This window comes from Cynoglossus semilaevis, chromosome 1 (genome assembly GCF_000523025.1).
Source record: "Cynoglossus semilaevis isolate Cse_v1.0 chromosome 1, Cse_v1.0, whole genome shotgun sequence".
NCBI lineage: Eukaryota > Metazoa > Chordata > Actinopteri > Pleuronectiformes > Cynoglossidae > Cynoglossus > Cynoglossus semilaevis.
This window is the reverse complement of record NC_024307.1, coordinates 3,643,527-3,669,370: the sequence shown is the minus strand read 5'-3', so window position 1 is coordinate 3,669,370 and position 25,844 is coordinate 3,643,527. Positions and strand designations below refer to the sequence as shown.

The 25,844-nt window shown below is 41.4% G+C and overlaps 2 protein-coding genes across 2 annotated transcripts in view; one reads left to right on the top strand and one right to left on the bottom strand.

Annotated features, from left to right (window-relative positions):
* dnajc17 (DnaJ (Hsp40) homolog, subfamily C, member 17) overlaps positions 1–25,844 on the top strand; it is a 36,781-nt gene that overhangs the window by 4,580 nt on the left and 6,357 nt on the right. Inside the window, exons 2-10 of the mRNA XM_008322198.3 lie at positions 1,956–2,025; positions 3,748–3,806; positions 3,892–3,979; positions 4,296–4,372; positions 4,976–5,090; positions 6,511–6,560; positions 9,603–9,680; positions 12,474–12,554; positions 13,494–13,613. Coding sequence (XP_008320420.1) covers positions 1,956–2,025; positions 3,748–3,806; positions 3,892–3,979; positions 4,296–4,372; positions 4,976–5,090; positions 6,511–6,560; positions 9,603–9,680; positions 12,474–12,554; positions 13,494–13,613 — 738 coding nt within the window. The remainder of the gene's footprint in view (positions 1–1,955; positions 2,026–3,747; positions 3,807–3,891; positions 3,980–4,295; positions 4,373–4,975; positions 5,091–6,510; positions 6,561–9,602; positions 9,681–12,473; positions 12,555–13,493; positions 13,614–25,844) is intronic.
* LOC103387364 (cdc42 effector protein 3) lies at positions 19,099–25,169 on the bottom strand. The gene is made up of 4 exons (XM_025059301.1): positions 24,974–25,169; positions 23,905–24,753; positions 23,635–23,787; positions 19,099–22,147 (listed from the first exon to the last, which is right to left on the bottom strand). Exon 4 carries the CDS (start codon positions 22,006–22,008, stop codon positions 21,388–21,390), a length of 621 nt encoding a protein of 206 aa, XP_024915069.1. The 5' UTR covers positions 22,009–22,147; positions 23,635–23,787; positions 23,905–24,753; positions 24,974–25,169; the 3' UTR covers positions 19,099–21,387.

Sequence of the window (25,844 nt, the reverse complement as noted above, 5' to 3'; positions counted from 1 at the left end):
GGGAAAGAGACAGAACGACTGAAAGAAGTGCGACCTGCACCACGTCTGAACAACGACTCGACAATTTATTTTTAACAACTGCCTTCGGTTACTTAGTTTAGTTCACCTGAGCTAGCCAGTCAGAGACAGAGTTGAACAAGTCCAGTCATCAACTGGCCATTAGTGTGAGACCCCCTGATCAGTGTTGACTATGACATTTACAGATTACATTGTCATACTTTTTTTTTTCTTTGCTTCATTCTCGCACTGTAATCTTTGGCATGCAGTGCAATAATGAAACTGTCCGAAGCAACACACATACACACACAGACGAGACGTCCAACCCAAACGTTTTCCAGGCTTGAAGACAGGAGCTCCCAAATTCTATGGCCTCTAGCGACCTGGCAGGAGTTTGATTTGCGCCGAGGGGACTGTATGTGGAAAGTGCAGCATGTTCACATGGCTGATTAGGACCAGCGAGAAAGTGTGTCCGTCAATGTCTGCGTTTGTGTTTCGGCTTCAACGTGTAGTGGCAGGCATGGGCCAAACTCTTAGCATGCAACAGATGGATATATATATTTATATATATGAGCGCGTGTTTAAGGTTGTGTGTAGCAACGCTTCATCGCGGCACTCTGCAGCCCCTTCTGGTCTCCAAGGAGAATTATCCAGCTTCCCCTCTTTCTCCAGAGGAATCGAGATCTAATGAAAACCATCTTGTTTTCTAACTGGTCCCTCGAAGGACGAATGAATGGTTGACATTCCAAGCAGTGACCTGGAGCTTTTAAAAATATATCCATAACTAAATCCTCATTTGACTTCACAATACTACGGAGCATTGTTCTCCTTCCATTTTGGTGCTCCAAATCCATCATCTTCAAATTTTCTAAATAGACAATGGCACTCTGTTTGTGTATGTTTTTACATTGCTTATAAAAATAGGTTTGATTAAAGGTCGACTAATATTCAGTTGCAACTTTGGCTGCAATTATCTTGCAAACTGGCGGCGGGCCTGACGATAGTTTGGAAGTACTGCAGGGTAATTCACTGTGCATTATGTGCTGTGGTTAGGTTCCACTAACAATATGTCAAAAGTACATGAAGCAGAGTAGCTGCTCAGGTGTTGATGTGATCCAACTTTCCAATGATTTCCCCTTTTTTTATTTTTATTATTTTATTTTTTTTACAAATGTAACCCACATTTCACTGTTTGTTCCTCACTTTAACCTCCTACTATTTAAATCCACTGCTGGAACCAAGAGTAAAAATGCATCCATTGATTTGCTTTATTGTATGGATGGAGTGACAGACGGATGGACGGATGGACGGATGGACGGATGGATGGATGGATGGATATTAATCCCATGGGAGTTTCCTTTGTGAAATTAAGGATGAACTAATTAATTATTATAAGTTATAAGGATACAAATTATTATTTGTAGATCCAGTAGGTGGCAGTAAGTGCTGCTCCTTGTCATGGACTACGTAGGCAGTCCCTTTAGTTGGCCATGTGCTGCAAGGGTCATGTTGAGGGTCACCAAACCATAATCTAGCGTAGAGCACCATAATGACTAGCAATGACTTTTATGGCAGAAATCCACTGTTGGGTGAGGGATTATTGACAAATGTTTATTTTATGTATAGGGTTTAAAAAAATGTTTTTAAATGTTTAAATTTATTGTTTATTTTATGTATAGGGTTTTAAAAAAATGTTTTTAAATGTTTAAATGTCCAGTAGGTTTGTACATGTATCCAGTGGGCAGCTACTAGTTTCCTAACATACAGGACTTAGTTGTTTTGTTGTAAAAGGGTTTTGTGTTTAGAGCTGGAGGATAAGGTTCATCTGAAAGCTCAAGAAAATTTAGCTTTGGACCAAAGCAATTCATCTGTGTTTATTGCACCCCCTGCTGGGGAGGAAGGGTTTGTGTCTATAAACAAAAACACAATCTCTTATAATGTATTTTCTTCTTTTTTAGATCAAAAAAGCGTATCGACAGAAAGCCTTGACTTGCCATCCAGACAAAAACCCAGACAACCCAAAAGCTGGTGAGTAAGACGGACAGATGGCGTTTTTTAAATCTGCATTAAACTCCATGCACCTTCACAAATGTTCTTGTCTCTTGAACCTTTTCAAAACTCCAGCCAACTATAATTCAACAAAGTACATTTTCTTTTCTGAAAACTAGACAGTGTTTCACCAGACAGCCAACCACCAACCGTCAGAAAAGAACGGAGAAATTGTTCACAGCAGTTTAAATTCGGTGCGACAGCCTTGTCAAATGGTTGTGTAAGAATTCTTCTGCCTCTCTTGAGCCAGACACGGCGGTCCAAATCCACTACCAGCACCAGTGTTTCCACACTCCATCCCTCGTCTTGGCTTTATGCCCCCCCCCTCACTCACCCTCCCTCCAATGGCCTGCTGCCAACCACCATGTCAACAATTGGAGCAGGAAACATCAGTGTAGCTTTTTGTTTGAAGGAGAGAAAGGCACCTCGGACAAAAGGCTGGTCATGAGTTCTGTTTTTAAGTGAGGTTTGTGTGGTTACTGGATGGTTCAGACGATTCCTGATTATATCGGCGGGGGGAACTGGTAAAGTTGAGAGGTTTGGGAGGGATAAAACAAAAGCAGGGGGTCGGTTTCCCAGAAATGGAAAAGAAGTGGTTTGGAGGGGGGCCCCAGCACTTGAACCCCTGCATGTACTGACCCGGTATTTTATCGCACGAGAGCGGTGAAAGTCAGGGGACTTGTTGCCCTTTCTGGAAAGTTTGCTTGTCACCCCCACCTCCCCTACCCCGTCCCCCGGTGGATTTTGTTCCTGCTATTCATATGCATGTAGGTAACTTGACCTCTGGTGGTACCATGGTCTCCAGAACCTGTTGGTGTGCGTTGCCAGCCCCCCCGCCCCCACCCCCCCAGGGGGGTAACAGTATTGTTATGTTAGGCCTCCCATAAGTGAATAATTATGCCAGGCTAGTATAACACCGTAGCGTGGCGGTGGTACGAGACTGTGGTCTCACTGTGTACATTCACGTGTGTGTTTTAGATGACAACTGGGGGTTAGGGTAGTGCGTGGTAGTGGTTATTGCGGCCCCTGGGGGAGCTCTAATGGTACAGAGACGGAGAGGCCGAGGGTTGGAGTGTGACTGCGCAGCTGTGTCTTACAGGAAACGGGTCGCGTGATGGGTCTGTGTTCTTACTGACTGTCCGAGTCCAACGTCACGCTGAGTTTCCATGGCAGCTTCAAAAGCTGTGGTCCGTGGCTTTGATGCGGTACGAACTGGCTAAAACCTGTTTTCTGGAGAAGATTGGAACACAATATGAAACTCTGCACGCTACAATTTGATTTGAACTCGAGCCAGTTTTGGCAAAGAAGAAAAACTTTCAACATGACGTAACTTGGAGTGTAACTCCAAATTTAGCTTCATAGATTTGGTGCTGTTCAGTCTTGATGGTAGTTTTTGGCCGATGGGCCGAGAGCTGCTTTCAAAACGTCCAAATACGTTGTCCTCAACGATATTAATTGGTAATTAATGACATGTTTATCGACTGTGTATTAGCACAAAATTTGCTTAACACGCTGGGTTCCAATGTGTTAATACAATTAATTTTATAAATTGATTTTTGCGATGAATGTCAAAATGAAAATTTAGAGATTTCATGTCTCTGGTGAAGACGCTGCTACAGTACAGTGTATAAAACCACAGCACTGAGTGTGTTTTTCCTGTTGTTTTTGTTTAACTAAATTTCTTTGTTTTCCTCTTTCCAGTCGAGCTCTTCCACCAGTTGTCCCAGGCTCTCGAGGTGCTAACCGACGCCGCTGCCAAAGTAAGACCACAGATGGCTCACGACTCACGACCGTTAGCGCTGATACGCGCAAGGACACAAGTCTGATGTATGACCCTGTTTTCAGGCCGCGTATGACAAAGTGTGCGCTGCCAAGAAACAAGCGGAAGAAAGAACCAAGAAACTAGACGATAAGAGGAAGAAAATTAAGCTCGGTGAGTCCGTTCTTCAACTCAAAGAATTTGATTTATGCATTTTTATTCTAACTGTTCCTGTTGTTATGAGTCTGATTTATATTTTTGTCTCAGACTCTTTCCTGGATTAATAAAATAAGTGCTGAAATCTTCTATTGTTTAACATTAAACAAAAAAAAATAAAATACAAGCAGCTGTTTGGGAATGATAAAATGATTTGGCTCAGTTTTGCTGTTTTTGCGTGTGGGAAAAATATGTCATCGCGTGTGTGTGTTTGTCTGTTTCTAAAATGTGCACGTGTGTGTGTGTACTGTGCATTTGAATGTTGCTATGACAGATCTTGAGGCCAGAGAACAACAAGCAGACGCTGAGAGAGAGAGAGATGTGCAAATCACCAGAACACTCGAGGAAGAGGTAAGTTGATTTACAGAAACAAGTCCAGACCATAGTTCACCCCACCTTGCACGGAGAGAAATTATAAAATAAAAAAATAAAAAAATGACCATAATGCCGGCCTCAGTTCTGTTCCCAGGTGCTTTTTATTCTGGCGTTTATCAAATACATTCTTCTGACGATGTTGAAATCAAACAAAGACTTGGTCCCAGAACAAAGAAAGGCTTTTTTTTTTGCTCCCGTATCATAATTACACTGAAACCATTAGGAGGTATTGCATGACAATGATGCACTTTAATGACAAAGTCAATAATAAATTAAAAAAAACTGTCTGTGTGTGACTTCCATTAACAATTAAAAAAAAATCTGTGTCTGTGTGTGACTTCCATTAACAATTAATGCATTTATGAAAATGTGGTTTTGGATCAAGGATTTAACCACTAGGTGGCACTGCACCATTTTCTGTCTCCTATCACTTTAGTCTCAGGTGTACTAACTTGGTCTGCACAGTCTCTCCTGCAGGCAAGTCAGGGAGTGATGAGTGGCAAGAATGTGTGATGATGATTTTGGGTACACGTTTTTCATCACTTTAACTTTTATGGCCTTTTTTTCCTGTTCAATCAGATTGAACGTCTACGGGAGGAAGGATCGCGGCTGCTTGCAGAGGAACAGAGGCTCATCAGAGAGCAGATCCAGCAGGAGAGAGAGGCCCAGCAGCAGAGTGGAGGCTGGACTCACGGTACGTTCACACATTTATCCCAGTCCACACTGCAGGTGGTGAAGTCCAGTTCACCGCAGAGCCATTATTTCCAGAATAGTTCATACACTTCCTAAAATTGCAGTGAACCAGTAAACCTTTATCATGCAAAGAGGAACTCGCAGACCATGTCATCTGTCATGCAACACTGACATTCGCAGAAACCGCATCATGTTTTCAGAGACCTGACTGATCTGAAGTGGACCTGGAGATGTGTTAAAAAAAGAAATTTAGTTTTTGACTCCAGGGCTACGATGGGTTCTGCAAATGGAGCTGGGCCAGGAGCAGATAGCTGGAATGTTCATATTAAAATATTAATATAAATGTTTTTGACCTTTACTACTCCTCGTGCCAAAGTATCTGTGAAAACCACAAGTTTCTTGTCATATCAGACAAACAGCTGCTGATCGGACTTCGGTGAAAAAATATGTTGTTTTGTCCACTCCTTATTAAACACTCGACACTCTGTCCACTCTCCCTTGACCTGCTCATTTTTTAACTGAAGGGTTGGAAGTTTAAACAAAGGGCAGAGCAAAACAGTGAAGTGGAGACCACTCACCCCTAGAGTGCGCCATCTGTTGTGGAAACGCTGTCATTGCAGGGATAAATCAGAACAACAGAAGTCTAATTTAAATGTAATATAATAATATAATTTGGACAAGGTCGGTGGGTCAGGTTAGAAAGACTAACGGGCCGTATCCGGCCCACGAGCCGTAGCTTGCCCATGCTTCATCTAGACTATGATTAATAAAATATGCAAAACCGGGTTTACTGGGGCATAAAGGCATGTGACTAACGTATGTTTGACCTTAAATTCTGCTTTAAAGCTCTTGGAAAAAAAAAAAGTTTTTATTTAAATTTCTTCATCGCAGGTCAATGTAAGGCCATCATTCACCACACACACATACACACACACTAGCCGTCAAACTTTTAACCTCTGATGATTATTTTACATTAAAGCGATGACGTCTCTTCTCCGGAGACATGAAAAAAAAAAAAAACAGGCCTTGTGAAAGAATTTAATGGAAGTGTGGCTGTACTGAATCTTGGCCCTTGAAAAAAAATTCCCTTCTTGTGGCCGGACAATTACTCATGACTGGTCGGCACATCTTTTGAGTGTCTTCTGTTTGCACGCAGTCAGCCCCCCCCCCGAATCCCCCTAACACCCCCTTTCCAGCTCCCAGTTCAGGGTCTGATCTGTCTGGAACGCAGTGCATCATCCGACTGTAGCAAGAACATACACATCAACCTCATGACAGCCGGTTTCAAACTGCCGTCCATCTGCAGCAGCCTGTTGACTGCTGCCTGGAGTGCTATATTTCTTTAGCAGTGCAAATGCAAGTGTGTCTCTGTCTGTTTACGTCACTGCATCACCTCATTTGTCTGTCATGTTTGCCCTCAGGCTCAGGAGTGAAGGGATGCACCAGGAGCAGTGTGACGCCGAAACTGAAGGTAAGGCTTTCTAATATGACACTGTCATCACCATCACGTCGTTGGAGGGCCTGTACTTCATATTACTACAGTCTAATCATCTAGTACATATTTTTTTCTCGCTTTTAAATGACCAATTGAAGCATTTTAATAAATGAAAAAAATGTTATTAAATGTAATTACCCAGGGGCAAAATTAAGTTATTATTCACATTTATTTGCAGGGCCAGATATTGGGGGTTTGTGGGCTGGAAGTGGCCCGTGGACCAGGAGTTTGTAAATCCTTTTTTCATTCCTAAATGATCAATTGAAGCATTTTAATTTATGAAGAAACTGTTGATTTTATTTTTTACATTTATTCTTGGACCAGAGGTTGGGCGATTGTGGGCTGTAACTGGTCCTCAGGCCAGGAGTTTGAAACTCCTATGTTAGAGGGTTGTAATAAAGAAGACAAAGCAGCAACACGGGGGATATTATTCCGCAAGAAGTACTCTGTTTGGGTTTAAGAGCGTGCACGTAGTCGGTTGGAAGTTTTGATACGATCTGAGACATTTGCGATCCATTATTTAGAGACCACATACGCAGCCTCAACAGAGTTCCTTACGCCCCGTCCTCCAGAGTAGGCCCGGCGTCGTCAGGAGACTTGTAACTTTGTCAGGAGAGCGCTTATTGTATTAACTCCTGGAAATGGCTACGCCTGTACATATTAACAGACACTGGGGATGTTAGCTAATGTCTTTAGACTTTGCAGACCAAGCTGCTTTTGAATTTGATAGCCCACTCATGCAGCTGCGACTAGCATTAGCTGACGTTTATGTGTTGTCTTAAAATAACAAACAAGAGGGGTGAGGCCGGACTGACGGACTCACAGTTCATGTTCTTGGACATCGCTACAACTCTGACCTTTCTGATTGTGTGAAATGTCAGTTTTATTATTATTATTTATTACTACGTATTATTATTTATGTAGGTTTGTATTTTGTATGTTTACTGTTGTTTGATTGTTGATGGACTGACTCAAATTGTAAGTCGTTTTGGATAAAAGTGTCATATAACTATGAGACTGTAATGTCTCATAGTTATCTACACCAGGGGTTTTTTTTTTCAAATTGGGTGAATGTGAACCTCCTCTAAAGTATGGACAGCCGACGCCGTCTGCAAAATGTAATGCCGAGGCCCCCCCGCCCCGCAAAAACCTGTCCTCCTGCTCAAACCCACACACACACACCTCTGCAGTAAATGCATTTTCTGTGCTCCTGGAAATAATAACTTTCAATAAGAACAGATAGAATGTATTTGAAAACATTTTATTACATATAACATTTTAAAAAGGGCATTCATGAATGAAATAATTTCACTTCACGCATGCAACTTCATGAAGGCCTCCCCTGTGACTCTTTGACGCCCCCACACTGGAGGTGCTCCCCGCTGAAAACCGCTGATCTACACTGAACTCCAGGGACATATTTTTCTTGTCGTATTTGTTTTTCATTGCCAATTTTGAGAAAGAAAAAAAGTCACGTTTTTTTAACTATGGCCCCTTGATTTTATTCTTCATAAAAATAATAACTACAAACCCGCAAAGTGTCAGTTAAGTTGACAGGCATGTCCTGCAGATAGCATGCTGTTCAAAGAACACAATGCTGTTGAACACTCCTGTTGATGAGAGAACAGATTGTCAACTGCAACCGTTGAAACAGCTCCGTATAAACATGGAAGTTCCCTGGAGTCTTGTTTCACTGACCATGAGTGGAATGCTGGATCAGAGTCGATGTTCAGTGCTTGTCATTTATCATTTTACTTTAGGCAGTTAGCATAATGTTGGCTAGGCTCTGTTATTCTTTGTACGGCGAGCTGAGAAGTTGCACAATTTCTCTATTTAGGCACACGAGAACACACATCGGCATTCAAGACTCTGGCCAAGGGAAAAAAAATAAACGATCCTGATGCCTTTTGAGGAGATTTCTCCTGAACAGACAGAAAAGTGGAAGAGCAGGTTTTCAAATTTTCCTTTGCACAGAAATGCTGTTCAGCAGTGAGAAGGTCAAGAATAAAACAGGGTTAAACGTCAGACACATAGGAAGTTGATAGCTTTAGTTGACCGGAAATAGTTTTCAAACCAACTTCTGACTGTAGAAAATGTAACCTTTGGGATTTCTTCAATAAAACATAATATCAGTATTGTAACATTCAATCCAATTTAGTGGAAAATACAGGATAAAGTGTGATGTAAGTTGGCATGCATGAGTGGAGGCCATCTGTCTTTAGTGGGAGAAGGCCAGAAACCAGAGAATGGAGTCATAAACTCTTCAGAAAAATATTATATTTGAAGCTTTTATCAAGAGTCGGCAGTGGCCTAATTTATCTATATACGTTACCGTTCATACTGTTTCCATGGAAACTCTAAGCCTACGTACTTCTGGCTTATTCTTCCAGCCTTATCCTGGTTTGAAATCATGCACATCCTGAATACCGGTGGTCCTCGACTGACGTTAACTTGCGACGTAACTCCATTTTCGTCGTAAGTCGAAACTCATATTGTACATAAGTACTTATGGCAATCACGTACGCTAATACAGCGGCGACATCATAGTCTTGGCCAATGTATGTCCTACAACCGACAAATGTAAACAAGGCCATCATCTGCGTATAGCGCCACACAAACTAGTTGGGGAGTTTTACTGCTGTACGTTGGATTCATGGAGGAAGACTTTGTTAATAAATCTTTGGGAGAAGGGGACGTAGCCATAGTTGTAAACCAAGCTCCCGCCGGCGCCCCCCCGTGGTGTACTGTGTTTATACTTTTTTAAAGCAGCTGTAGCCACTGGCCATAACTGCTAGATATACAGAGCTTCTGTTGTATTTTACCCAGATTTATCTCCTTGGATGTCAGTGAAAGTGCTCTGATTCAGGTGCCTTCAGCAGAACTCTATGTTTTTGCATCAGTCTCAGGTTCTTCTTAGTGGTTACTTTAATCTTTAATCCTGTCAGATGTCAGCACGTTCCTCCATCTTTGCTTCATGTCTAATCACAACTTTTTTTTCTGTCTCCCTTCTCCTTTTAGTTGAAATGGAAATGTGCGAAAGACGATGAGACAAATGGAGGCTACTCCCAGGACATGCTCTTGAGGCTTCTACAAAAGGTCGGTCTGTGAAAACTGCGCCGTCTCCCCCACAGAACTCTTGCTACTTTCTTAAATCTTGCATGAACTACAACATGCAGTACATGCAGTACTGTAGATCAGCTTGGCTGCTTCACATGACAGGGGTATACAGTATTTGCTAATGTAAGTTCCCATTTTGGGCATGTTGAAGACAAGAGTTTTGGTTAGCATTACCCAGAATTCTAACCCTCAGAATTATTTACAACTTTTAATCGGCGTAAATAATCTCATGACATAATTATGTGCCCATTTCATTTGTTCGCTGTCAAACCCACTGACCAAAACTGCCTCTGACCGGGTCTGCATTACATCAAGGCTGGAGATATTTTTTTTAATTCTTGTCTTTAAACGAGGCCCATTAAGTTTTGTAGCTGTAAAATTGCTGAGGGCATTTGTTTAGTGCCCCCTCTTAAAGCTGTGCACGCCAGCGTCTTCGCCCCTCTTACCAGGTGATTAAACCGTGCCAAGGGAGGCGTCGGGAAATTTGCTTCTCTCATGCAACCTCGAACCCACTTCATTTTATTAACTGTCATGAGGGCTTTTGGTGTGGCCTCACTCTGCCACACACACACACTCATCCAATACTCTTACGGAAAGCAGCCGTATGCATGATGTCAAATTTAGTTTTAGTTACAATAGAGCATTGTTTCCCAAAGACTGGGTCGCGACCTTCAGGTGGGTAGCAAGAGATTTCTTTGGGGGTCGTCTCGCATCGTGTTTCTCACGAATAATGTCTATTGACTTGGGTCGCGAAGGTTTGTGACAAAAAAAAAATGGGTCAAAAAAAAATTGGGAAACGCAGTATTAGAGTATGTACTGATATACACTATGTCACAAGTTTATTTATGCTTTTTAGAATTTTAGCATTGTTAGCATTTTCAGTCTGATTTTCCTTTTCTTAATTAGGTTTTAAGACATATGCTGCTGCTCTGAATGCTAGGTATTTGCTTATAAGATCATGATGTGTTTTTTTGTTTCATGTTTTTTTCTTGTCTTTTATGGGTTTTTTTGTGTTGGTTTTGTTTTTCGTCTTTTTTGTCTTTTTCTCACCTTTGTCCGTAGACACCCTGCCTTCTCTTACCACCACCCCTGGTAAATAAAGAGCAAATAAAAATAATTAAAAACAAAAGTGAAGACACGGCACGTCCATGGCGCCACCCGGAGGTAGTTAAATCTTCAGAATCTTCTAGAAAATTGTGATCTAAGTACGTTATCGATATCGAGCTGTCAACACTCCTGTGTGTTTCTGCAGTGACAGATTAAATCTTACATTTTATAATCTACAGAGTCAAAGTCGTGTGGAAATAGGCCTTTCAAACTTTTCCTTTGCATGCCCTTAATCAATGAGGTCACAAGCATGACGTGTCTGAGTGAATACTGGAAAGAAGTGATGTTCCCTGAAGTGAAGGGAACAAATTTCGAGAAAAAGAAATTTGTTTGCAATGGCAAGCTCCACGGAGTGACACTTAATGGTTTGGAAATAGATGCTGCTGTGTGGGAACGCCAGTGTACTGGTCGGTGCGTACGTGTGCAGACTTGTGTACTTTGGCTGGCGAAAATAATACGTCTTCATCTATGTGGGGAAAAAACAAGTTAAGATATTTATGTTTTCAACAAAAATAACCTTTCCACAGTCTCCTTTGTCACTGTTGGCCCGCGTCTATGTGTCCTTAGTAAGCATTAGCTCCTCTGGACTTCCCCCCTACTCAGAAAGCTACATTTTCACAGGAAGATGCTGCCAAAGGCCAAATCCATCTTCAGTTTCTACTCCCAAGCTCAGGCTGCGGGGTGAGAGTGGCAAACAGTAACACAAAACAGGGCAATAAATAAAACTCAGTCATTAGCACAAGGGTGTCCACACGTTTTTTTCGGCTTGGGAGCTACTTTTCAAATGACCGGGGTAAAAAGATCTACCTACATTGAAAACTATAAATATATATTTACTACTTTGATTAAATGGCTGTAGTTGTATGGCACAATACGGTCTGACGCAATACTTCTATGGTCCTCACTTTAGCCCTAGTGATTAGCATCTTAATGTAGAATTAAATCTATCATTTTTAAAAACATTTTGTTTCTTTAAATGAAATTGCTCAGAATCTACCAGCACTCCATTTGAGATCTATTGTTTTTTTTTTGTTTTTTTTTGCTAATGACTGCACTCATGATGATGTGTCTGTGTCCCCCACCGACATGTGTTTCTCCCTTTCCTCCCCCATCTGGACAGAGGAAGAGCACATAAGGAGTTTGTCAGAGGTCAAGAAATGTCAGATATCTATTTCACACTAATCCTCTTTTTGGCCACCTTTCCTCCCCGTGCTGATTTACGGCGAGGCGCTGAATAAGAGCCGCGTCTCCTTGCAGCCTCAGATGGTTGTCAAACGCTGTCAATGTACAAGGAGTAGCAGAAATGATGACATAAAGTTTTGCCTCTCGTCTCCTCTGAAGAGTCCCAGATGTCTTGTTTCTTGCACGATGTGTCTTGAATGGTCTTTGCCGAATGACTGCTTCAATCCCAGACAGACAAAGCCTATCATTAGACATTAGCTTTATTAAACAAAAACACATTGAATCCCGGCTCTTTTTTTTTTCTTTTTTTTTTCCATTTCTTTCCCCCAGAACTTTGTTACGTTCACCAGTGTTTTGAGTCTGCATATGCTTTGCGTTTTCATGATTATGGGTTGTGCTGTGAAAGGAAATACTAATTTTAATGTTCTGCATCCTTCTTCTTCCTCTCTTTGTTTTCTTTTTTTCCCCCTCATTTTCTTCTAGTACGGAGAAGTCTTAAATGTGGTAATATCGCGTAAAAAGAGTGGAAGTGCTTTGGTGGAGTTTGCGACTGTGAAAGCAGCTGTAAGTACCAGACTTCTCCCTGCCTGTTTCCTATTCTGTTATTTCAGCATTGAACACAGTGTCTTCACATTGAGCTATTCTTACAGTTTACAGCAGGGGTCACCAACTATATATGTCAGAGGCCCAGGATTTTCCTGGACAGACACCCTGGGGGTCAGACACTGGCAAAAAATGAAATGAAAATCACATTTCTGTGGTTATATAACGTCGTTATTTGATGTTTATTTTTTAACCCGGTCGCAAGCCGGGTTGGACGGTTTGGCGGGCCAGATTCGGCCCACGAGCCCCCGGTTGATGGTCCCTAGTTGACATATATTAGCACACAGTATATATTTCAGCTGTGTTTATTACACTTTTGCATACCTTCATTTTTTCATCTCTATTTTAAGAAGATAACATTGGTTAATCTGTGAATGCCTTTTTTTAAAAAAATCTGACTGTTTCTCTCGAGTGTTTTTGTTTTTGTCGTGTTAAACAATTTTTTCTGTGGTTACAATGGCTCTGAGCACCCCCAGGACAATAAAGACTACCTTATCAGGTGTATCAGTGGCTCAGGAGACCTGCCACCTGCCGAATGCTCTGTGCTGACATTTAAATCCTTTTTTTTTTTTTTTTGTTATTCGAAATAAAACGAGCCCACTCATTGTTCCCCAATGTTTTGGTCTCGGGCTCTTTGTTTTGATGGTGTACGTTTCAGTTGTGGTTTCCTCACCGCGGTGCGTGGTTTCCCTCCAGGCCTCATGTCTGCCAGTCCACTAGAACCTGGGTACAGGCTCTGTGGTATCTTTCTAACCCATGTCTGAATCGTAGCCTCTCTCCAGGATTTGGCATGTGTTCAGTACCAGTTGTCTCTGTACAAAGTCAATTGTTTTTTTTTTAGTGACTAGTAGGACAATAATAATCTCTGCATCATCTAAGAGATTATTTTATGCTTTTTAGGAGCTGGCACTGAAGCATGAATGTGGCCTGAGTGGGAATCCCTTGAAGATTTCGTGGCTTGAAGGAGAGCCCAAGGTCATTGTTCCAGAAAGTCAACCTGGCTGCTTCCTGCCCTCACAGGTAAAGTGGATCAACACCAACTCATACATACATACAGTGGTAACTTGATTGGCAAGCCACTACTGCCCCTAGTGGTGCTAAAGAAACCGGACCTGTGACCATAGTTGAGGACGTAATATAACCAAGACATTTTGTGCATCGTCAGAAATGCTACCAACCCTAATTATTCCAGAGAGATTAAAAATGTTCTGTTTATCTATGTTCATTTGTCACAGTTACCGTAGCCACACATTACGACTCCGTGTTTTCACTTCATGTCTACTGTAACTACAACAGTGAGTGATAACAGTGTAGTGATAACACAGACAGAGGTTGATTTTTTTTTTTATTATTCATTTTTCATGTTCCTACAAAAGAGCAACAAATAAGGCAATTAAACTGAAATATAGTTGGAAACCATTTCATACATAATTATGAGCTAATTAGTCAGAGCTGCAGTTTTCATGTTCACTCCTGTCATTCTTCACAGAATGATCCACATACATTAGTACAGTATGTTAATGAGTTCCTATCATGTGATGACGATAATCATACAAAATATGTTTTGTTCTGTTGTGTGTCCATGACGACCAAAAAGCTCACAGTGTTATTGTCAGTAAAAATGATCACAGTTCATTCTCATGCAAGAAAATAATTGAACCACGCGGGTTGTTTCTGTTCAAAGACAATGACAGGAAGTAGTTAGTTCCTGCATGAGTTTAAAAAAAAAAAAAAAAAAAAAAATCTGAAACTTAACATAAGGTGCTGACTTCAACTTATCACCACTACTGACCCAAATGTACAAGGTCATTTCTGACTTTCAGACCTAAAACCACTTTGTTACGTCACAGTCTGTCTAATAGGCTGGTTTTAGTTTTTTTCTATGCATATTGGTTATCAATGACTAAAATACAGCGCTACCTCCATCATTAAGGCTGTGGAGAATTCTCTAGATCAGGGGTCACCAACCGGCAACCTCCATAAAATACCTAAATAAAACTAGTCAACAACAGGGGCAAAAATTTTGGGGTTGTTTGATTCTTTGGCTGGGTTTGTGACTTATACTCATGTGCGACTTATATACAAGTTTTTTTCTTCTTCATTATCCATTTTTTGGCATTGTGGAACTCATACCTGCAGCGACTTATATTCTGAAAAATACAGAACTTTATTCGGGAAGTCTTTATCAACCAAGTAGCTTTTCATATTAATACTTTTTAAAGTACATTTGAAGTAGCTCTGAGTTTCAAAATGGTTGGTGAGCCCTGTACTAGATTTCAGAAGTACATCCATTTACTGTTAAATGATCTCTCTCAAATCCATATTTAGCATCGATTTTTTTTTAATGCCTTCTGTCAGACAGAGATATTTTTTGTCTTCTTACATTTTCTGCAAAACAAATCTCTGCAACTACTGTTTCTCATAATTCGGTGCTCTGGCAAACTGATCAGCAAACATTTCTCAAATTAATTCCACTAATGTAAATAGAAAAAAAAAGTACAGCTGAACTCCTACTGTTCTGTCAATGCCATAGTAATAACACTGCCTAAACACTCACACACACAGAAAGGTATGTAAACCGTCCTGAGGCTTCGTTTCATATCAGTGGCACAACTGTTACCCCTGCGCTCGCTTTCCCCTCGTCTGACCTCCGACCATGTGTTGCGTTTATTTGCCTTGGAGTAGCGAGGCACCGGACTGGTACTGGCCCACGGCCTCTGGTCGACAGCTCATTAACAGGCCTGACCTGGAGGAGCCCAGGCATGCGGTGCTTCCCATGGCAACGGAGGAAACATAGTCAGCAATAATGGCAGCCTGGCACGTCAGATTGGCTGAATGTGTCCACTAAACTGGGTCGGTGTAGTGACTGAGTTTAGTTTAGCTTCGTTTGGTCCAGCTTAACTTAGCTTAGCTTGGTTTAGTTATGTACAAACTTGACTTTTTAAAAAAAATGATGTGCACATGCAGTCCCAAAGGGAATCTGTTGCTTTTCAACAGTGAAGTTTGACTGTAGAATCCCAGCCTCCCCCTGCTGTTCCTCACGAGTTAATAAGAGATATTTATATTTGTTTGGATACGCATTCATATACAGAGAGAGCAGCACAGGCCGCGCTAAATTATTCCGCTTCTCCCAGATGACAAAAAGTCTCGTTAGTACGTAATACTGAAACATGTATTCCCATTGGTTTTTTTCCACATTTTTGTCTAAATTATTATTTGATGTTTATTCCCATTTTTTTTCATCATATCATTTTTGTCTAAATTATTATTTGATGTTTATTTTGGAATCCAGTAGCAGACCGAAATGCATGGTTTGGCGGGCGTGTTTTGGCTCGCAGGCCACCAGTTGGTGATCACTGGTGTGGAGGAAGCAACGTTGTTATTGATTTGAAATAAAGTAATCGCATGAGCCAACATATGTAGCTGCTCTTGTGGGCATTTCAGTACGTTTTAAACAAAAAAAACAGAAAAACGCTCTAGTCTTTTGAAGTTGGTTTAGCGTTGGATGGTGTGGCCGCTCTGTGACACCATGACTTTTTAAAAATGTGGTTCTGTTGTGAGTTATTTACCACAGATTATACATTAACAAAGGAAGTGCTTGGTACGTGACAGTGCCATTACCAAACTGAAGCCAACTTCAGGTAGCCAAAGAGTGGAGCACGTAAACCTTGTTTGGTGTTAAACCTCTTTTTTTATTTAGGGACCGTCATTGTGTGTCTGAAGCAATAATTAGGAAAGAACAAGCTGCTGCTGCTGCTGCTCCCTAATGTAAAGTTTATGAAAGTTTTTTTTTTTTTTTTTTTTTGGGTCTGTGGTTTGGTTTGAAAAAAAAATGGCAATTTACCTACCACTATTGTAATTTCATTTTTATTTTTCTAAAGAGCCGCTCCTCCGCTGCTGAACTGGGTTTCACCCTGAAGCTCGGTGTGATGTCTCCGATCCCTTTTGTCAGGCCTAGCATGTCAGGCTCAGCCGGCTCACTGGGACTTGTCAGACTAATCTCTTTAAATGTTATTATGGTAACCCAGGTTGCCTCAGAGATATTCAGAGTTGATTACTTCATGTTGAACCTTTGAATGAAAACATTGCTCTAGCGGTGTCATTTTCACATTAGCCCTCAGCAAAAATAGTTCTCTCTAAGCAGGCCCCACATGACATAATAGGTTACCAGTGTAGATATTAGCAGTTCAGATAGAGGAAAGAGGAAATGAAAAGTCAGAGAGCTGGAGGTCTTTCTCTTTCGACTTATTTAAAAAAAAAAAAGAAAAAAAAGAAAAGAAAATCCCCCACCTCTTCTCTTGTCTACCTCCTGTTCACCCCCCATATCCCCCCCACCCCCCATGTCAGCCAGCTGCAATCACAGAAGAACGAACTTGGCTGCGGACTTGCTTCTTTAACCTTGTCAGTCTAAACCGTGCTCGGAGATTCAGGGTCTCACAGCGGGGAGCTCAGAGACACACACACGAATGACTTCAGATCCAGCAGTGGTGGGCTTAATAAATAAATCTGGGGCCTGTGTGAGGGGCCCGGAGGAGTGAGAGTCCAGATGTTGGGTTCCAGTGACCTTAAACATGACTAACTGCAGAGTGATGGGATTTTAACTGCTTTTACTGAGACAGTGACGGGACCCCGTCCACCGCTGCTCGTTTTCTTCTGCCTTTGTGTTCCGATGCTGATGCCCATGTTCACAAAATGATTCAGACTCCTCTTAGAGGAAAAAATGTTCTATTGAGTTACTTACACCCTTCAATGTGTGAAGTTTCACAAACTGCATCGAATGGAGGACGTTGTGTGTCGGAGCTGCAGTTGTTCACCTCAGGTCAGAGCTTGGGGGTAAACACTGACATTGGAGATTGAAAACCCTGTTCAGCTACTATGTCTCTGATTGTCTGAAGTCATTAAGGCCTGATTCAGCAGAGGGCGCTCCAAGCACACCTCAACCATAGCTCATTGCGTTGCCCATTGGTGCTGGTTTGTTGCTTCCCTGCCGACCAATTAAAACCAGGGCATATAAATAGCGGACTCTTCATCCCTCTGTGCCTGTTCGTGGATCAGAATATTCTAGCCAAATGTAAACCCTTAGGCAGTGGTTCTCAAACTGTGGTACGCATACCACCAGTGGTACGCGAGCACTCTCTAGTGGTACGTGGGGGAAAACTCATATTTTCAATTGAATAAATCTCAAACATACCATGCACAATTAATACAACATATAAACATAAACATCTTTATAAAAATTTAAAAACATTTCTCCTGTGGTGGAAGCTAACAATGAAGGCCTACGCTGCTTTATTCTAATGTTGGTCACAAATAATGAACTCACAATACAGTATCTTAAAAGAATCAACATTTTACAGACTCAATCTTCTGGATTTTTCCAGTTCGTTCTCTGTGTTTTAATGCCTTCGTGCCAGAGTCAGACGACGTGATCGCTAACTCACGTCGGCGGATTACCTTTGCAGACGAGCACAGGAATGAGCTTCTCAATTGAAACAACATGTTGTGACTGGTAGTAGGACTTTAAATCCTTTATGCTAATCAGGTAATGACGTAACAGTAGTTACAGGGACCATTACAACAGTTGTGTTTTAATAACGCCTTCATGTGCTGTAGCAGAAGTGCTGTGGTTGCTGTAGAAGTGTGTTCTCTCAGAAGTGTAAATAGTTTGTCCAGTATCAGTATAGGATTTCACATGTGGTCGTCTCCGCTCTATAGATTCCACAGAGTCTAACTGATGTTCCATATTTCAACTTCCCAGACATGGAACCATCTAACCATCTGCTCTCTCTCTGCCAGACACGATGTTTGTGTCTCGGGAGATACGATGCCATCATTAATCATTGTGTCTTCATTTATAGTTTATTGTGTAGTTTATCAAACCGCAATATTTAAAGGGAATCCATCATAAACCATTTAAATGGAGTTGTTGTTTTTGTTTTTTTTACGTCTGGCTTTCAAGAGTCATTGTGAGTTTGTCACGACAGAAACGGGATGAGTCATCGTGAGTTTGTCACGACAGAAACGGGATGCAGCTGTTTAGCTTTTCTGTGATTGTTTTTCCAGTCTGCTAGTTCGCTAGTACGATACTTGAAAACTTTCACCTAACGTAGCCTTTGACTCTCGAAGAAATGCAATACGTATCAACCTGCCAGAGCTCGGATGAGATACGTTCTCTCTGTGTTTTTACTGCAACCACATGTGAAGATGATGTAGCAACAATGATATGAATAAAATAATAATCCAATTATATCAGTAATATACAATAAAAAACAATAAGAAATGTTATTAATTTATAACAAAAAGGTATTAATATTAACAACAACAATAATAATAACAATAATATTAATAATAATAATGTAAGCATAGTAATATTAACAATACAGTTGTTATTATTATAGCAATAATTATATAAATAATAATATAATAGTTGTTTTTATTACTTGCGTTATTTGTATTTTAATGGTTTTGTTATTGTTGCTGTGATATAAACAGATACATAAGACGATTGAATAGTAAATACACAGCATACATTTTATTCAGTTTCACAGTGTATTAGAACAAACTGTCACAACACATTGTACAAAATTCCCTTTTGAAAACAAACTCATCTTGGCTGTGTCTGTGAGGGGAGGAGAACCATTTCTTGTTTAGCGTAAACACTTTTATTCAGTACCTGGCGTTTAAAAACAAAACAAAACAAAACAAAAAAAAAACTCATCGAACTTACTCCTCGGCGAGATGACAGGGGTTTGTGGTATTTGTATGACAAGTTTAGTTTGGGCAAGTGGAGTGGAACCAGATGTCGATAGGAATACCTCACAGCTCGGTCAGTGTGTGCGGTGCAGACGAGATAATTTCTGGTTCGGTTACAGGCTCGCTTTTCTCACATCAGGCTGAACTCTCGGTGAGCTCAACCGCGCCGGACTCCTCATATCAACGAATTTTGTATAGACTTCTTTCTGCTCATATCTAAGACGTAGCCCGACCTACTGTATTTCTGATACGTCTTGTCCGTCTGTTGGACGTCACGTCTGTATCAGACGCTGTAGCTGTGCTTCAGATCGTCTCTCCGCCAAACAACACGACAGTTTTCTCACAGTCTGTTTTCCTGCACTTCTGTGACAACACATGAACTCCTGCTTGACATGCCTGTCTAATTTAGCCTCATGTGTCTCCTCACTTTGAAATAATATTATGGTGCTCGCAGGAGTGGACAGTTCGGGGGCTATAATTTATCTGGAGACGGTGTGAAGCGAGGAATAATGTCTAATGGTTAAAAAGACAAATATATGAAGGTCCGTGACGGGAGTGTAAACAGACTCAAAGAACCTTTTTAAAACAAGACAATCCTGAGAGACGGCCTTCCTTTTTTTATTTCCTCCTCAAAGGAAAAACAAATATCTTACCAACAGTGGCATGGACCGGCTGTTTAAAATAGAAGGTTCCACAACAGATGTCCTGTGCAGATGTTCCCACAAACATTGCTGTTCCTGTCGGCACATAGATAGAACTCCGAGTCTGTTGCCAGATATAGGACAATTGTGGGGTTTTTGTTGTTTTTTTTTTTGTTTTTGTTTTTTTACAGCACGACCCGTGAGGCACGGAGGAATTTGACTTTGGTTCTGGTTGCCTCGCAGTCTTTCCTGGTCCAATCCTGGAAAAAAAGGTTGCTGTAAATGTTTGCACAAATTTCATCTTGACCCTGCACAATTCCCATAAATGTGTCCGTCGCTTGACTCGCTCGTCAGCGTGTGAGACCCGTGTCTGTCTCTTTCACGTGTCAGGGCTGTTTGGTCAGAAGGTAGTGTTTAAACCCTCATCATGACTTGTGTTGCAGTAATGGATGTCTCTGGTCCCGCTCCCTTGGCACCCCCCGCATTTGTGGAAGTATCACATTACCCTTTACCACTATGTCTCTCGTGCGCCACACACCAGAGCTCCAGACTCTGATTTGCAGCTAAGAAAACAGCCCGACCCATCTATTTTTCTCCTTCTTGGGTCTTGGACTTGTGGCCTGGGTTGGTCCGCAGCCCAACCTGCCACCGCTTTTATTGGAAGCAGAGCTAAGTGTTTGTTTTCACTGCATTGTTGGGAATGAGAGATGGGGGGTACCTTGGTCTACCTTTGAGTGGGGCCTCTGGGATGCGTGCGGAGGAAAAATTGCGCTCTGCACACAATAGACTGGCAAGCACGCCAAGAGCCAAGGCATCACAGCTCGAGGACCTTGGATTCTAGCCGCAGCTTTTCTTTTCTTAAACACAACACTCTTAAGTCTTAACAGCCGTTTTTAGTGCACGGTGGAGCCGTGCGGTTTGGAGAGTGAGAGAAGTGAAGGGAGGTGAAAAGGTCCAACTCGCAGTTGCACATTTTCATCAGTCAGGGTCAATTATTAACTTAACTCTGCGAGAGGTTAAACAAAGGAGAACATTAACTTTGCGTGATTAGTTTGTTTTCCCCATCGAACCTGATTATCTTGATTTTTACCAAATGAGGTGGACCATCAATATTATGATCTCTAGATAGTGTAAATCGTACAGGATGGGATTTTTTTTTCCTAATCATTGTTTTACTCAGTCAAAGAGAAATGAACAATTATCTTCTGTCAATAAGTTTCTTTAATTACTTCCAATGAAACGGAGGTGCAGTCGCTGTTCTGTCCACAGCTTTATTGCCACTGTTAAACATACCAGGATAACAAAAAAAAAACAGTTACTTTCTGGTTGAAGATCTCTTTTAAATATCAGTTTCTCTATGAAATCAGAATCGTTTTCTTCCTCGCTGAAACACTCAGTGACTAGCAATGCAGTTTGTCCATCACCTGAAGAACGTCATCAAGGATTGAAGGTCCAAGGTCGAGACTAAATGAAAAGTTACTCTCTTCTTCCTTCTGCGTTTCAGTATTTTCACATTGCATTTCTGCGGAGTCTGTGTCCTTTTCTGAAGCCACACTTCCCAGATCAGGGTTCAACGCCTGGCTGCGTGAGCCGTTATTTTCCTTTTGGTTCCTCGCATCCTCTTCAATCTCTTCCACGTCGTCACTGTCCAGCAGTGGCATGGAGTTGCTTTTTTTTCTCTTTTGGTAGGTGTTGAGCTGCCGGCACGCGGACCAGTCGGGGCTCTCAGAACCGTCCGTCTCATCCACGTTGAGGCGAGGGGGCTTTGGCGGAGGAGAGCAGGCCATAAAGAGGTTCTGTTCACTTTGAGAGCTCTTCAACATCAGACTGTGGCCGTTCTTTAAAAAGGACAGGTCCCCAAAGCTGTCCCCGTGGGCATCGTTACCGATGTGAGTGATGTGTCGGAAGTCGGCCAGCGGTAGGCTGATCATGTTGACGGACAGCACCTCTCTCCGTCTAGAGTTCCTGCTGGACCACCGGCCAGACGTTTGCTTCCTATAAAGAGATGTTCTTAGTGGCATTTTGAAAGATTTGGCTCAGAGAGGGCTTGGAAAAATAATTTTGTAAAAAAAAAAAAAAAAAAAGGTGTTGTTTGAATTTCCTCCTGTTTTCACCAGTGAATCCTTAAGAAAATATGGAACGTCAAAAACATAATGGTTCCTGAAAAAAAACAACACAAAAAAGTGTTAGTGTTTGTGGATATTCTCAGTCATCCAGGTCATCACAACAATCTCACCTCAATTAAGTTGAAGATGTTTTGCGAAACACCTTCAGATGTTAGTGTTACACAACAGTAAAAATAATTAATGTAGCCTTAGATTATATTGAAGTTTTTTTGATAATCAAGTCTCCCTCTAATGTTAGCGTCTGGAGAATGTTTGAGCTTGTCACGAAGTTTAGCACCAGATGTAAGTGTTTGACTTTATCACAGTGATGCGAATCGGCAGCCATTGTTTAGAGATTGCACTTGCTCCACTTGATTTGGATTTAATGAAGTTCAGTTCTATTTGGCAGCTGAGGGATGTTCCAACAATGCTTTGAAGAAATCGTGTCTAAATATTTACTTTTTCACGGTTATTCCCACAAATGCTGGTGTGGTTTCCTGCACATCCTTCAGAGGAAATCCATTAGCCCGTTTGAGACTCCCAATGAGAAAAATGCAGATTGACAAATGGTTATTGATGTCCTACATGAAAGTGCATTGCATCAAATCACGCGTCGTTTCAAAATCTTGAGGATTTGCTATTATTTCTGTCAGAAATCACGATGTTGACTTTGATTATGAACACATGTTTATGATTTTCTGTGCTGTTCAAAGTTTGTCAAGTACAAATAGCTGGGATGCAGTCAGTTTACTTTGCTGTGGTGTAAGAGTTATGCAGTGACTGGATGTGGAAGCTAATGAACAATTGAAATTCCGTGGCCATTGTAATTAAGCCGAATATATTGTGATGCAGTTTGGGGAATGTGTACAATTAAAATTTCACTTTCACCAACAAAATTGAAAAATATGTTTTTGGTCAGCGTGGAAACGCAACAATAGCGTTCGAAACGCAAGTCACACTTGACTTCAAGAAGACCCTATTTGCATTTTCGTGACTTGTATTCATTTTATTGAGTAGAACAGCTCGTGGTTAATCAGCGTCGGCATGTGGATTACATAATCTGCTCAGTGTCTGTGATTTTTATTGCCTCCAACAGCTTTGCCCTCATCAGGTCTGCGTTCGTGACTCCAAAACATGTACTTTGTAAATTTGTAAGTCACTATAACAAGCAGGTTTTGTTGGGTTGTAAAGGTTTTATCTGCACTTTAGTAGCAGCGGGAGGCCGAGGAGCGCGGACATAACAGCATTCCTTTACAAACATGTAAGTTTGACCAAGGAGGAGTCTTGAGACTCGAGCCATAGGTATCATGCTCAGAAAACACTTTAATGCCAGGTCGCGAATGGAGTAAACCATTAAACTAGCTTGGCCACAAAACACAATTCAAAAGATTGGGGGTTTTTGTTGTTGTTGTTGTTAAGAATTCAACTTTAAATCTAGCAGTTTTTTTTCCCCCATGAAAACCTGAGTGAAGACCAACTATTCTAATGCTCACGTTATCAATCAAGTCACATTAACTAAGAATAGAAAGTCATAATTCTTACCTGGACGCCTGAGCAAATAGAGGATATCACGTCGCACACCGACACAGGTTTCTGTCAGGAAACGAAGCTGTGTCTGCCTGCACTCCCTGACAACCTGTTTTCTGACATGATGGGGCTTGTTGAGTGGTTGGAGCAAAGCCCTTGTTGTACAGCCTTCACACAGAGAGGCAGAATGAGATAAAATGATCTTTACCTAAAACACACCGACAGGTAAACGTTTCTTTGGCTTTGAAGCGCTCTACTCTATCAGAACAGTGTTTTGTTTCTTACCTTTGTTGATAATTTGCCCTGATGAGTGTTTTCACCAACTGAACATATGATCCCGCTTTTGTTGCTGATCCATTTCCCTGTAAACGTCCTGCATTGTGTTGCAGGTGAAAGTCTTCTTTGGCTAAGAGATAAGAGGAGATGAGGTCAGAGTACAAGGAGGGAAAATCGCACCCAGGTTTGAAGTGTTCTCGCTGTGATCCTACTTAAGATCGGTCATTGGTCAATCACTGGTTTGGATGACATCAGCCCAATTAAAAACTGAGTTTGGTTTTTAGTCATAAATGATAAAAATAACGCCCGTTGCTTGGCTACACCCAACAAGAAGCTGTTGATTCTGGAGCTGGATGGTGTGTCGGTGCACCTCACAGCAGGTTAATGTTCTGCGCTTATGTGCAAAAAAAAAAAAAGGAAGTCATGGTCAGTGAGCAAACAGGAGAGTCACACGGAGGGAGGAGGTGAACTGATCTCTAATCTCTACCATTGTTTCTCTTCTCTGCTGCTCTCCTGATTTCCTGCCGTCTGTTGACTCGTCCAAAGCCCGTCCAGTGCACAGGCTCTTCTGCCTGACTGGAGGCCTATAGTTTCTCCATGAAGTCATCACACACCATTCCACTCCGTACATGTCGAGGCACGCACATTGGATTGCACAAGAAATACTTGTTGCGTATCCAAATATCATGCCTTCAGCGTGTTGTCTTTGCCTGTGGAATGCTACAGTGGGAGAAACAGTTTCACTGCCGTGTTTTTATTTTTTTCTCCCAGTTTTCTGGAATTTCTGTTTGAATGCCCCAGGTCTTTTATTTTCAGGGCTTGTGGCTGATTACCACTTTGTTGGTAATAGAACAATACCTTTAAAATCCATCCATCCATCCATTTTCATCCGCTTATCCGTTACCGGGTCGCGGTAAATCACATTGCACCGTACCGAACCCCCTAAACCTTCCTGCAGGTGGTGAGTCCACTGGAAGGTACCAACCGCCCTAACTGGGATTCGAACTTGCCCAGGAGGTGAACCCTGGGGTTTCACACCAATGACAGAGACATTGTCTCTGGGCCAAAGCGCCACTACCTTTAAAGTATATTCTGATATTATATGATTCATATTTTATTCAATAATAACAGAATTAGTAAGCACAAGATTATTAAGAAACATGTTTTCTGTCTGTCCGTGAAGCCATGCTTAATGTTTGCTTTCTGATATTTTTAGTTGATTTCAGTTGGCCATGAGTTTTTAGGGCGTATTTTTGCCGTAGAGTCTTGTATCTTGGGTCTATTTCTTGTCAATTTAAAGTATATTCTGATATTATATGATTCATATTTTATTCAATAATAACAGAATTAGTAAGCACAAGATCATTAAGAAACATGTTTTCTGTCTGTCCGTGAAGCCGATATGTCTGATATTTTTAGTTGATTTCAGTTGGCCATGAGTTTTTAGGGCGTATTTTTGCTGTAGAGTCTTGTATCTTGGGTCTATTTCTTGTCAAATGTCTGTGTCATCACACAGTTTGTACAGTTCAGAATTAAATAAAAAAAGAATCTTATCATCCCTCCAATGTTCTGAGGCCCAGTGGGAACCCCCCAAAAGAGCACAGCGCCCCCCATTGAAAACCACTGCACTGGGTCTCTATACTGATATTTTCCTCAAATGTTTGTATATGAGTACGAAGACTACTGTGGAGACCACTGAATGGTTTGTTTTCCAAACCAACTGACATGGTGTAGACTGAAGGAAGTCAACAAATCATATCTCTCACTAATCATTGAGTCGTTTGAAATCAGTCCAATAAATGTCTTGCACGCTGCCGGATTCCCCCCTGCTCCCCTGGTCTGAGCGCTGGTGCCAGAACAGTCTGCAAGACCAGACACAATTACTCACGCAAATAAATTATCAAAACATTTATTCAAGACTTCTGAGAAGAGATTCCACCCCCAACCTC

Coding starts and splice junctions, on each gene's coding strand:
- LOC103387364 (XM_025059301.1), bottom strand. CDS start 22,008: ATGCCACTAAGAACATCTCTTTATAGGAAGCAAACGTCTGGCCGGTGG.